The sequence below is a fragment of the Bubalus bubalis genome, chromosome 23 (assembly GCF_019923935.1).
Source record: "Bubalus bubalis isolate 160015118507 breed Murrah chromosome 23, NDDB_SH_1, whole genome shotgun sequence".
Classification (NCBI taxonomy): domain Eukaryota; kingdom Metazoa; phylum Chordata; class Mammalia; order Artiodactyla; family Bovidae; genus Bubalus; species Bubalus bubalis.
Window position 1 is genome coordinate 42584702 of NC_059179.1, and position 14255 is coordinate 42598956.

At 47.0% G+C, this 14255-nt stretch overlaps 1 protein-coding gene across 1 annotated transcript; it reads left to right on the forward strand.

Moving 5' to 3' along the window:
• The first annotated feature begins 505 nt into the window (after positions 1-505).
• Positions 506-7109, forward strand: LOC112577723 (spermadhesin Z13-like). Its single transcript, XM_025273926.3, has 4 exons — positions 506-673; positions 3011-3040; positions 3906-4047; positions 6923-7109. Exons 1-4 carry the CDS (start codon positions 628-630, stop codon positions 7107-7109), a joined length of 405 nt encoding a protein of 134 aa, XP_025129711.2. The 5' UTR covers positions 506-627.
• The last annotated feature ends 7146 nt before the right edge of the window (positions 7110-14255 follow it).

Genomic DNA, 14255 nt, shown 5'->3' on the forward strand with positions numbered 1-14255 from the left:
CAACATATGCATACCTTTCTCCCTTGTGGACACACCACACACAGGCTGACATGTACTCCAGCTGCCCCCACCAATTGTGACCCACACCTGGAGCAGATGGGGGGCTGTTTACCTGCCTCTGCCCTGAGTGACACAGGAGGGCTCTTAAGACCAGGCAGCCAAGATATCTGACTGGTCCTGCTTCAGCCACTGGCACCCTGGGATGTGGGCAAGCCCCTTGGTCTCTCTGGGTCTCAGTTCCTCTCCATCCAAGTCGTGCTGAGGTTTATGAAGTAACTAGAGGTGGACAAGCTGCAGCTGAACCCCAGGGAAGAGGGCCCTGCAAACAGGGCATCCCGGTGGTCTGTGGCTAATTTGCCAACCTTCATTGAGGACCACAAAAACAGGAGAGGGAGAGAAGAAACAGGCCATCATTTCCCAGTCTGGGTGGGAAAGGACACAGAAAATCTCTGACAAAGACAAGGGCAAGCAGCAGGCAACCCGTTTCTCCTAAAGAACCTGGCGCTCCTGCAGCCTTGCCGGGCTGGGCTCCAGGGGAGGAGGAGGTCAGGTGTCAGCTGCTGTGTGTATATAGCCCCAGGCCTCCAGGGCCAGGCTCACTGCTGAGGCTGGTGCCAGGCTGCGAAGATGAAGCTGTCCAGTGTCATCCTTTGGGCCTTGCTGCTCAGCACAGGTAAAGCCTGGACCCCAGCCCCTTGTCCCGGGGCCTCTCTGCTTCCTGGTCAACCTACAGATTCTGTGCAGTTCACTTGTTGCCCAAGAAGAGGGTCTGCAAGCTGCCCTCCTCCAAGGAGATGGCACCCTCAGCCTGGCCTGGAGAAGGAGAGTTCAGCAGCATGGCCATATCCAGGGCTAAGCATATAATGACTCTTAAACATTTTCTGGGCTCTCCCTCCTTGTTCTGACATGTGTTTTCTGGGCCCCCTGCCTCCCCTCTACCTCAGCCTTATGCCAGTATCCCCTGTGATGCCCGGTGGGACAGCCAGTCCTCAGTCCAGACCTGGAGGAGGTGAACCAGTTGTGGGCAGCTTTTCATGGGTCTTGGAAGTGTGATGGTGTGGGTGCGGGAGGTGGGACTCAGGCTGGACCTGATTGGAGGGGGCATCCAAGGGGAAACAGAGGCCCCTGGAGAAATCCCAGGACAGATGGGTGCTCAGCATCTGCCCCCCAGGGAGGGAGACGTGGCAGCAACATGAGCTCAGGAATGACCCGCAGGAGCAGCAGCTCCAGCAGGGCTGAGGACCTCCTGACGGGGGTCTTAGCCCTGCAGGGGGCTGGGCGCTGGGCCTGTCCTAAACACATAGGGACCCATGAGGATTCTCAGTGCTACAGGGAAAGAAGAGGATAGCCATGCCTTCAGGGAAGCCTCTGTCTCCTTCTTTCCTTGTTCTACGTGGGTTTCATTCTGTCCTTCCCTCTTCTCTCCCCTTTTCTTCTCAGACTGCTCTTTTCATCAACCCACACTCTGCTTCCCTCCCCATCCCCTGCTCCCCTGCAGACAACTGTGGTCATGACTAGGAGCTGGGTGGTTGGCAGGTGGGGAGGACAGGCTTGTGCTGAGAGCATGTGAGCACAGATCCCTCTCAGCATTTATCCCAGTCTCCTGTGATCAGGAACTTCCCATCTCCCTGGTCTTGGGTGGGGGGTTGGGGGGTTGCGGTTCTCTCCTGGGACACTTTGTGGGCAGCTTATAGGTAAAAACAAGTCCATCAGAGCCTTCCTGCCTCTGCCATTTCTCAAGCACCATCAGTTCAAATCAACAGATCAAGGCAGCATGTTTTGGGGTGAACTCTTACATGGGGCTCCTTGTTCCCCTGCTTCAAAGCCGGGACCTCAGATTCAAATCAGAGGAGGTCACCAGAAGTGTGGGTCCACGATGGGAAGATGTGTGATTCTGCCTTTGAGATCTGCTTTCAGAGAAACCTTGATCTGTATTTTCAGAGCCGATGTGATGGATGCCCCATCCATCCATGGAGGGTGGGGAGGTTTCCTTTGTGGCCCCCGGTCCTATGCCACTTCGGTACTCAGGACGGGCAGCTGGAGACAGATCCCAGTGTCCTGGTTGACATCTATGGTCACATAGCTTCCAGAGCGCTTTTTGTTTTCAATTTACTGAGGAAAGCAGTGTCTATGGGAAAGGATATGAATGTGGTGGGAGGTTGACAGTGGCAGGGAGCATAGTGGACAGCCTCTCTGGGATGGGCATTGAGGTGTGTATGCGTGGACTGTCCTCTGGAACCAAGGAGGCTGTTACTATTAAATTTTCAGGTTATAGTTGAATGGACTGAGGTTTGTGACAGTAAATGCCTTGTCTAAAGCCATCCAGCTCTCACCTGAGCCGCTCTGAGCCCCAGGGCCATCTGATTCATGCGCTGTCTGTGCCCATTGATCACATCATGGTCTCATCAATGGTGGAGCCTGAGGGGCTGGATCAGCACCCTTGACCCAAGCCCTGGACTCAGTTCCCTGGTACAGTGAAACTTCATAAATTCAGATGGTTCACTTCTCTGTAGTGGAAAACTGATTTCATTTTGTTCAACCTCAAATTGGTCACTGACCTCAGTACAGAATTGTCCAAACAGTTCATGTTCATTAGAGTGATGAAATGTCTTGTTGTGACCTGGTTGGAGAGGTTTCTCGGGAGAGGGTCTTACAGTGCTCAAACTGGGAAATTCTTGGGAAAATCAGGCCAGGTGGGTCAGCACCCTGAGTGCTGACCTCTAATTGGCTCCAGAGTGGGGGCATCCCAGGAGACATGGTGGAATCGGAGAGACGAGGAGAAAGCAGCTGGATGAGGGAGTCTTGAAGGTGGAGGGCCAGGCCTCCATGCTGCCCTGCCCCTATGAGACCAGGTTTGTCCTGGGGACAGGGACAGCCAGGGTTCTCTCTCATGCTCTGCATCTTCCTTGAGACTCAGCCCTTCTCCACGTTGTCTATGCGAAAGGCTTGACTCTTCCGTAACTTCCACCTTGTCATCTTGACTTTCTGTTTTTTTGCTTGTTTCTTTCAGCCGCATCGGATTCAACTGATGGGCTTCACTGTAAGTGCATAGATATTATTTCATCCTTTCCTGCTCATCACACAGAGAAGTGCTTGGGGGTTGCAGTTTCAATAGCTCTCCTGAAAACACTTTACCATTTTGGCAAACCAGGCCAAGGAACTTGTCATTTCCGGAGCTGACCTTCAGCCCTGGTTTTAACAGTCCTTAGGGTCTCATACCCCGTGACCTCTCATGAGCCCCACCATGCTCCTCCTCCCCTCCCCACTTTTCCTCCTCCAGAGCCAAAAGCCTCCCCTGCCCTCCTGCCTGCACAACCTCACTGGGCAGGAGTGGGACCACCTCTCCACAGCACCAGTGTCCCAGGATGATGGAGCTGCCTCCAATGGCCGGAGCCTGGAGGGCTGAGGAGCATCACCGTGTCCAGGCACAGGATGTGCTGGCAGCAGGAGGGGTTCTGGGCAGAGGGACAGGCTTCCTCCTGATGAGAGGGCTGACTGATCATTGATAATTGATCGACTGATGATCGATTGATTTCCCTGGTGACTTCTGCCCCAGGTACTCGCTGAGCATTTTTTACAAATAGGAAGTCTTTTGATGATAAACACCCCTGAAGAAAGTACTGTCTTTATCCTCACTTGATGAAAAATGTTTCATCATGCAAGTTTGAAGTTCTTCTATATTCAGGTGTCAGAACAAATTGCAGTAACGTGTGTGTGGGTTTGCTATGTTCTGCAGAGTACCAGATAAGATTCACTTTTGGGGGACTCCAGACTTAGACCCTGGAGGTTCCTTTGTGATTGGCGGAAGGGGAAGTTAGGACCACGTACGGTGGTGTGGCGCCCAGGGGCGGTACCCTCCCCGCCGGCCTGGTGCTGCTCCTGGGCACCTGTAATTCTCTCTTCAGTTAAAGATAAACATTTGTGCGGGGACCTTTATGAAGAGGAATATGGAGTGATCTACCCTTATCTGGGACTGCATACGGAATGCCTCTGGATCATCAAGATGGACCCAGGTTGCAAAATTCTTTTGGAAGTACACTATGTCCAGTAAGTGCTCTTTGCTGATGTTGTGGTTTTATGGGAAGGTGTCTTTCTTGGCCTCTTCCCGTTCCCCCTGCACCACCCAGCACACACATTCAGACACATCCTGACTCCAGCTCACTTCTGCTGATGACCCTGCGTGGCCCTCTGCCCTCTGCATAAAGCTGACCCTCCTTGCATGACTTTCAGATCCCTCCAGGGGACCCTTGATCTCCCCTCCCTTCTAACCTCTTCTCCCCTCTGCCCCCTCTCTGAGCTGAGCCAGCACACACTGAGGTGTGGACCCATCAGACTGTTGGGCAGCTCTGAGCCTTTGCTCACACTGTCCCCTCTGCCTAGAAGGCGTCTTCCACTTCTCCCAGACTCACCACCTGCTGCTTAGGGTCCTCATTTCCTAGTTCACAAGTTCACTGGAGGAAGAACTTTTCCATCACACCTGAAACCCCTGCTCTGACTCTGTCCACAGCTGGGCAGATCTTTCTTGGATTTGTGCCCCATCCATTAATCCCTGCAAAACTCTGGGGGAGTTTGAAAGGTTGTTGTTGAATCATGCGAGGACACCAGGATTCTTGGCCCCCAGAGGAGAAGAATTCAATCTGGGGCCAGAGATGAGGCTTGATTGCTCAGAGCTTTTGTGTAATAAAGTTTTATTAAAGTATAAAGGAGATAGAGAAAGCTTCTGACATACACATCAGAAGGGGGCAGAAAGAGTACACTCTTTCTAGTGTTAGCAATGGAGTTATATACTCTCCAGAGAGTCCAAAGAATGTCTGGAGGTTGTAAAGACCTCAGCAGACCTACACCCATAATTTACATTTTAAGATAATGGAATTAGCCAGAAGGTTTAATCCAGAGACTGTCCTCAGGCAGGATACATTATTGTTATATAATCCTAAGGAATGTCAGTTCAGTTCAGTCGCTCAGTCGTGTCCGACTCTTTGCGACCCCATGAATCGCAGCACGCCAGGCCTCCCTGTCCATCACCAACTCCCAGAGTTCACTCAGACTCACATCCATTGAGTCAGTGATGCCATCCAGCCATCTCATCCTCTGTCGTCCCCTTCTCCTCCTGCCCCCAATCCCTCCCAGCATCAGAGTCTTTTCCAATGAGTCAACTCTTCGCATGAGGTGGCCAAAGTACTGGAGTTTCAGCTCTAGCATTATTCCTTCCAAAGAAATTCCAGGGCTGATCTCCTTCAGAATGGACTGGTTGGATCTCCTTGCAGTCCAAGGGATTCTCAAGAGTCTTCTCCAACACCACAGTTCAAAAGCATCAATTCTTCGGTGCTCAGCCTTCTTCACAGTCCAAGTCTCACATCCATACATGACCACTGGTAAAACCATAGCCTTTACTAGACGGATCTTTGTTGGCAAAGTAATATCTCTGCTTTTGAATATGCTATCTAGGTTGGACATAACTTTCCTTCCAAAGAGTAAGCGTCTTTTAATTTCATGAGGAAAAAAAAGTTTGTCCTTCCTTCCTCCTTGAGAATTCCAGACCCTCTCTCCTTGGGGACCCCTAGACTTCTTATCAACCTGCCTAGGAAATGACTCTCTCAGATTGACAGCATAACATCACTCCTGCTTATGTCTAAATTTGCTCTAGAGAAAGCAGATTAATCTTTGGGGGGGTCAGGGAATAATTTTTTAACTAATGACTGAATAAATGAATGAATGAACCATTGAAAGAAAGAAAGAGTAAATGAATGATAACGGGAAAAGTGAACGAAATGATGTGGCAACAGCAAGCATTTGCAATGTAGCAATAATATACAGCACTTCTATAGCAGGTTAGTCTTCATAGATACAAACACAGGAGCCACATTTCCATGGCTGGCCACATGCGGTCCAGGGTGGCGGTTGAGACAGGTGATGTTCTCTAGCGATTCAGGGCCCTGTCCCTCCAGACCTTCTATGAGATCAGGTCTCCCACTGGGCGGAGGAGCTGCTCCATGTGAGGACAACCATGTGAGGATGTCTGCCCCACAGCAGGGCTCAGACCATCTCCCCAAACCACACCCCAGGGCTGAAGGAGGCAGGCATTTCCTGAATCGCATTTCTATTATGGTCAGAGGGATACGTTATATGGAAAACTTCCCCTGATTGACCTCTCCACTTTTGCAGAGATTTATTTTTGTTCTCACTGTCCTTGGCATCAAGGAAGGAATCAGTCTAAGAGCAAACTAACTAAACAGGGGAGGGCACAGCTAACTAACTAAAAGTTAGCTCAACTAACTTAGAGAGTGTCAAGCGTGTGTCCTGGTGAGATGTCCCTTCTGGGTCTCGTTTTAACCCAGAGAGGCTCCAGTCTTCCTCCTGGGTGGGACACACTCTGGTGGCTGAGAGAGGAAGACAGGGTGGGGTCAGGTCTGATGGGCAAGAGGAGGAGACGGAGACCTCAGCAGGAGTGTGACACCCCATGTGTGCACTTTGCCCACAGCAGGGAGAGCTGGCCGCCCCTCTCACCTCTGCAGGTCCTGGAGGCCACGAGGGGTCCTAGGCCCCCTGTGCTAGAGGTGCAGAGGGTGAACCAGGAGTGGTGTTACACACTCGTATCTGAGCCTCCCCTGACTCTTTGCTTGTCCAAGGAAATGGTCAGGGTTGGCCGTACTGTGCCCTCCAGTGGGTCCTGATCCCAAAGGCCAGGGTGGGCTTCCCTGAGCCATCAGTGGGGCTTCCCAGGAGATGTGAAGTCATGTGAGGGGAGGGTCCTGGGTGACGCCCCTCTCCAGAAGGGTGAGTCTCCTTCCCTGTGGGCATCAAGCCTGAGAAGTCTGGTGAGCAAAGCTATGTGATTGGGTCTGGTCCAGGTGGGGAGGCTGCCTGCTGGAGGGACCACAATTCCAAAGGCTGATGCCTGCTTTTTCCTCTGCTCCAACAGCCTCAACTGTGATAAAGAGTCTCTCGAGATTATAGATGGGCCGCCAGAATCTTCTAACTCACAGAAGATCTGTGACACTTCACACACGGAATACACATCTTCTACCAATACTATGACCGTCAAGTACACAAGAAAGCCCAACCACCCAGCCCCTGTCTTCTTATTAATTTTCCGTCGTGTGTTGTAGGGTAGGTTTTAGAGAGCAGAGACCTGCTGCCATGCCCTCTCCTGTCTGTGAATGGCTCCATGGGAGCTAGGTGTGTGGTATTTACGTGACTGTTGAAATAAACCTGACCATCACTGGGTGAGTGACAGGCAGCGTGACTACTGAGGCTCTCCAGAATCATCCACCAGTTCTATCCCAGCCCTTCTGCAAACCCCGGATTTTTGAGTTGGAAAGCCCTGATATGAAAATTCTTTGACAAATTGTATTTTTCATCTTGATGATGTGAAAATTTCCTCTCAAAGGTAAAATTTCCCTTCTTGATCATTTTAAAATCCCTTTGGCATTTTCCAATAAATTTATTTAAAATTTGAGGTACAGATAGTATCGCATGTTTGTGCTCAGTCGTGTCCGACTCTTTCCGACCCCATGGACTGTTGACTGCCAGGCTCCTCTGTCCATGGAGTCTTACAGACAAGAATACTGAAGTGGGTTGCCATTTCTTCCTCCAGGGAATCTTCCTGACCCAGGGATTGAACTCGCATCTCCTGCGTCTCCTTCATTGTAGGTGGATTCTTTACCATTGAGCCATCAGGGAATATACAATACATATATATAAGGTCTATAGGTGTATAGTAAATATGTAGATATATAGCAGATATATATTATATATATATACATACACGTACATATATATGCATATATGTATATTAGTATACTAATGGAAATTTATGTTCATTATATAGGTGTTATGCAGGTATATAGATACATATGTAACCCAGAGGAAACAAGACACAGTCCCCAAAATTGCTTTTTTCCTCATTAGTGTTTTTGCTGAAAGTTTCCCCCAGTTATCAGTTGGAAGAAAATGTTTATTGATTTGACTTACCCAAAGTCTATTTAAGCTGCTCTCCATCCCAGAGATTAGTGACATTTGCCTTGTGCCTAAGGGTGGGCAAGCATTACAAATGAGAACAACGGTCCTTGCAGATTTCAGGAATCAGCTGAGCAAGAGAAGAGATGTCCTCTGCTTACCTGTCTGATCACATATTGAACCCATCCCTCCCTCTGTGTCTGTCCCAGTTGTCTGTCTCCTCCATGGAAGGAAAGACTTCTTACTCCTGAGCTTTAAAAACTTGTCAGTCTAGAGGCTGGATCATTCTACTTATTCCTGTAATTATTTTGAATAAAGTCTCTTTAACTGAGTCTGGAATTGTTTTTTTTGTTTTGTTTGTGAGTCCTCATTTCACAGTGTCGGAACTCAGGCATCACTGAGAGTGACTGAAATCCTCTCTGAAGGTCTTTAAAACCAGAGGAATTCTCCTTTGTCTGAGGCCTGTCTGGAGACAGGAGTTGTGCCTATTGACTATTTCTCTCACCTTCACAAGGAAAACCTCCCTAGAAAGAGAAACGAGATGCTGGCCCAACTCTCTGCTAAACTTTCTGGCAACATGGTTGATGGTAGAGAATATTTGATGAGAATGTGTTTAATCTCTTTGATGCCCCCTAGCCTAGTACTGCATCAGGGTTACTTTTGAAGTTCTGAAAAGAGTAAAACATAAAGCCTGCATTGTCAGTTCATCAAAGTTGGGTGATACTGCGTTTTATCAGATCAGATGATAGGAGGAGCAAAAAGCACAGTGGTGCCTGAATGGCACAGCCTCTTGTAGGCCTGGAACTGACCAAATTGCCTTCAAGTCTTTGACTTCTGCTCAGAGCGGAAGGGGTGGTGTGGGGGCCTCTTCATGGACCTTGAGCTGGGTCATCAACTCCCTCAAGAACAACAATGCCCGATGAGAGCGGCTCAGCGCCTTGCTGGGATCTCCCTCCCGCAAGTGAGTTTCCTGGAGGTGGGTTTTGTTTGCTGATGTTGTAGATATTAGGAAAGCTTTCATCCTGATTTCCTCCAGTTCACCCACCACTATCCAGCACATGTATCCAAACAGGATCTGATTCCATTTTCAGTTCCTGTTGAAAGCCCTTCTATGAATCCCTGCCATTGAGATTAAATTTACCCATCTTAGCAGAGTTTGGGGCTCCCCTGGTAGCTCAGTCAGTAAAGAATCCACCTGCCATGCAGGAAGGCCAGGGTTCGATCCCTGGGTCAAGAAGATCCCCTGGAGAAGGAAATGGCAACCCACTCCAGTATGCTTGCCTGGAAAAATTCCATGCACAGAGAAGCCTGTTTAGAGCTTATAAAATCCTTTCCATCTGACCTTCCCTCCTTCTTAATGTCTTCTTCCTTATATGCTTTCTCAGGGCTGAGCCATCACACACTGAGTACTGGGCCCAGTAGAACTTTGGGCATCTTCCTGCCATAGTTCACACTGTCCCCTGGGCCAGAAGTGCATTCTTACAACACTTCCAGTTTCACCTGCCTGCTTCTGAGGGTCCCCAATTAGTACATCATGATTCAGCTGAATGGATAACTCTACAATTGATAGCTTATGGTGAACAATGCTGAATTCTCGATCTCCGAAGAAGATTTAGCTTCATGACCACGAACCAGGCTTGATCACTCAAGAGCTTTTGTGTAGCAGAGTTTTATTAAAGAATGAAAAGGGACAGGGAAAGTTTCTGACATAGACATCAGAGGGGGGGATGCCCCATTTGGTAGTCATTGGCAAGGGAATTACATACTTTTTAAATTAGTTATTACAATAAATCCAAAGAATGTCTCAAGCTTGTAAAAATTTCACCAGACCCGCTCCCACAATTTACATTTTAGGGTAACAGGATTAGAACTTAACAATAGAAAGATCCTACCAGACCCACTTCCATAATATACATTTGATATCAGGATTAGTCAGAAGGTTTTCAGGAAGGAGAAACTGTCCTCAAGCAGCATCAGTTCAGTTCAGTCGCTCAGTCATGTCCAACTCTTTGCAACCCCATGGTCACCAGGCCTCCCTGTCCATCATCAACTCCCACAGTTTACTCAAACTCATGTCCATTGAGTCAGTGATGCCATCCAACCATCTCATCCTCTGTCATCCCCTTCTCCTCCCGCCTTCAATCTTTCCCAGCATCAGGGTCCTTTCAAATGAGTCAGTTCATCACATCAGGTAGCCAAAGTATTGGAGTTTCAGCTTCAGCATCAGTCCTTCCAATGAATATTCAGGCCTGATTTCCTTTAGGATGGACTGGTTGGACTTCGTTGCAGTCCAAGGGGCTCTCAAGAGTCTTCTCCAACACCACAGTTCAAAAGCATCAAGTTTTTGGTGCTCAGCTTTCTTTATAGTCCAACTCTGACATCCATACATGACTACTGGAAAAACCATAGCTTTGACTAGATGGACCTTTGTTGGCAAAGTAATGTCTCTCCTTTTTAATATGCTGTTTAGGTTGGTCATAACTTTTCTTCCAAGGAGTAAGTGTCTTTTAATTTCACGGCTGCAGTCACCATCTACAGTGATTTTGGAGCCTCCCAAAATGAAGTCTGCCACTATTTCCACTTTTTCCCCATCTATTTGCCATGAAGCAATGGGACAAGATGCCATGATATTAGTTTTCTGAATGTTGAGTTTTAAGTCAACTTTTTCACTCTCTTCTTTCACTTTGATCAAGAGACTCTTTAGTTCTTCTTTGCTTTCTGCCATAAGGATGCATATCTAAAGTTACTGATATTTCTCCCGGGAATCTTGATTCCAGCTTGTGCTTCATCTAGTCCAGAGTTTCTCATGATGTACTCTGCATATAAGTTAAATAAGCAGAGTGGCAATATACAGTCTTGATGTACTCCTTTTCCTATTTAAAACCAGTCTGTTGTTCCATGTCCAGTTCGAACTGCTACTTCTCGACCTGCATACAGATTTCTCAAACAGGATACATTGTTGCTATATAATCCATAGTACAGAGTTTAAACTGAGTTTTGTTGTGTAATCATCAGTTTCTGGCTTAAAGAAAAAAAAAAATTTTATGTGACTAAGACTAAGGAATGTAGAGGGGGGGGGGGAAATAAGACATGTGTCCTTTCCTCCTCCTTGAGAATTCCAGACCGCTCTCTCCTCCTTGAGGTCCCCGGACTTCTTAGCAACCTGCCTAGGAATTGACCGTCTCATTCCCCTCTTTTCTTTAAGGAGAATTATGTTGCCGAGGGAAAGAGGCATCGTTTTCATTCCATAACTACTTCCTGCTGTTGAAGGGTATCGTCCCTAATCTGTTGAGGCAACATATTCTCCTAACCCTCATATTGAGGGTCTCTGATCCAGGGACCCCAAATAATAGTTGGAGGAGTCTGCGGTACTCTTAGGAGGCTATACAACCATTCGTAACTTAAAAGCTTTCAAATGGTTGGAAGCAAATTCATTACACAGTTACACGTGCAGGGAGCAAACAGTTCAAGCAGAACAATTAGAATTATCACGATTAAGACAATTTTCCACCATGGGGAGCTAGTTAACATTTCCAAAAGTGAGGTGACTGAGACTTCAGGAGAATCCATAGCCTGAATCATCTTCTTCATGTGTTTAGTAAAGTGAGTAACATTAGTACTCATATCTGGTATTATGTACAACATCGGGTATGAATAATATCACAAGTTCCTCCTTGTGGGGCCGTTAGAATATTTAAGCCAATCTGTTTTGTAAAACCACCTTTCTAATTTGTATTTGGTTAATATAATAATTTGTACTAAGGGCTGAAATAGCTTTTTGAGACTCTTGTAAAGCCTGTTGAGTAAACTTAGTCAGAGCATCAACTTGTAGCATAACACCTATAGTTCCCAGAGAGGGAATGAATATTGCAGCCAGATAATCATACCAGTGAAATACAGACCTTGCCCAGTGAGTTTTAAGGTGTGGCAGATTGGCAGGATTCTCTGGAAGCTCTGAAAATACAAAGCCATGAGTAAAAGGTAATCTTCGGGTGCATCTCCCTATCCAGCCAGGGGGAAGCCATGCCCATAGGTAAGAGCCATATATCCAGTAGGTCCCGTTTGGAGCAAACAAGCATGACTGAGGGATCCAGTCCCAATCAGTTCCTGGGCAGGCAGAAGGAGGACCTGAACTGGGATTGGAAAACACAGGAATGATCACATTGCATATTTCTTGAGGCAAAAATCTCAATTGATTCCAATCATTGTAATTAAGTTGTCAGCTAACTTCTGGGGATGGCTCTATTTGTTCCAAGCATATACGAGTGTTAGATAGTAGGCATCCCTTTTCAGGAGTTAGCCATATGATCTTATCCCATGTTTGATAAACATCAGGTAGAAAACCACCAGATCTAGATGCATTTACCTATTTATGTGCAGCAAAATAGTCATTAAACCAAGATAATGTATAATCAAAGTTGAAAACCACAGTATATCCATAGTTAACGTACAAAATGTTACACCAGTCCATCTTAGGATTGCTAGATATCACTAGACTAAAGAGAGACATCACACGTGGTTGCTGATGGTGAAGATATTCACAGAGTTGAAGAAAGTCTTTTCTTCAACCAGAGAAACCCATCATATGAAGCCTTCAATTGATGCGGAGGTTGAAAAGCTGAAAGCTGAGTCAAGTAGTTAGTTCTAAGGCTTTAGGGTCTATGACAATATCTGTGTGCAAAAATGGTCTCCCATAGAGCCAGTCCCTTCTTGTTAGGGGCAGTTCAGGCCCTCATTAAAGCTAGGGGTAACACTTTAAAGCAACTGTCTGTGTTTCCTGCGTTAGCTTACACGGATGTCTTTGAATAATGTCATTAGCCTTTTCAACCTTTTCTGAAGATTGGGGTCTCCAGGAACAGTGTAAGTGATATTCTATTCCTAGAGCTTTTGACACCCTTTGATTTAAAGCAGCTTTAAAGGTGGAGCATAGTTGCTCTGGAGGCTCTGTGGCAGCCCAAACCTGGGAATAATTTCATGGATTAAAATTTTTATAACTTCCCTAGCCTGTTCACCATGGCAGGGAAAGGCTTCAATCCATTCAGTGTCTACTCAGGCCTGTAAGCAAGAAAATCCATTCGTTTTTGCATATGAGTAAAAGGAACCACAGCCTCATTTATTATTCATAAATCTTGAACTAGTCTCCATTCATCATTTGACTTTTTCACACCCCAAATAGGAGTGTTGTATAGACTATTACAGGGAATGAATAGCCCCTGCTCCTTTAACTTTTCAATGATGGCTTTTAACTCTTCCTTAACCTCGGGCTTTTGTGGGTACTGCTTTTGATGTGGAAATAGGTTAGGGTCTTTGAGCTTGATAATGACAGGAACAGCATTTTGTGCTCAACCCACAGTTTTTCCATTAGCCCACACTTTAGGATTTACACTTTGTTGAATTAACGGGAGAAAGAGAGAAGTCTCCATATTCATGGAAATAGAGGCCTGGACCTTGCTCAGTATAATCCCTCCCCAGAAGGGGTGAGAGAGTCTCCGCACAATCAGAAACTTGTGAGAAAACAGCCCAGAGTCCCAGTTGCAGCTTAAAGGATGACTGAAATAATAGCATTTGGCTGTGACTGTCCCATTACAGTAGTGGATCGGGAGGAAAGTGGACCAGGGGCTTCAGTGAGCACAGAGAAAGATGCCTCAGTGTCCAACCGAAAATTGATTGACTGGCCGCCCACAGTTACTGATACCCAGGGTTTCTCACATGTTATTGGGTCGGGAGTTTGTGTGGGGACCCCTGGGAACCTTCAGTCCCTGATTGATTGTCCTGAGAGCCCGACCCCTGGGGCCTACACCTCTGGGGGCAGTCTCTCCTCCAGTGTGGTCCTTTACAGACTGGACAGAGAGCTGGGGGCAGCTCAGACGCCTGAGAGCAACTTAGCTTGAGATGCCCCTCCTCTCCATAGTAATAGCAAGCCCAACCCTTTTCACCTGGGTTCCTCTGGGCATTTTTCCTCAATGGGTCTTGAGTCTTTTGTCTCCTTCTTTTTTGCTCCTTGTATTCTCTATCATAATATACCATCTGAGCCAGCTGTAACAGATTATAAAGACTGATTTGGTTCAAATGCCTGTTCTCATAACTTATGGCAGATATCTGGAGCTGACTGAGTGAGAAATCTATATTTTAAGATTATTTCTCCTCTGCACTTTCAGGATCCACATCAGGAAACTTGTGGAGAGCCTCTTGTAGTCTCTCTGGGAATTTACTAGGCAATTCCTTCTCTCCCTGTTCTATGTCAACCAACTTAGCATAAAGTCTCAGCACGCACGCTGGCTTGAGTCCTTCAAGAA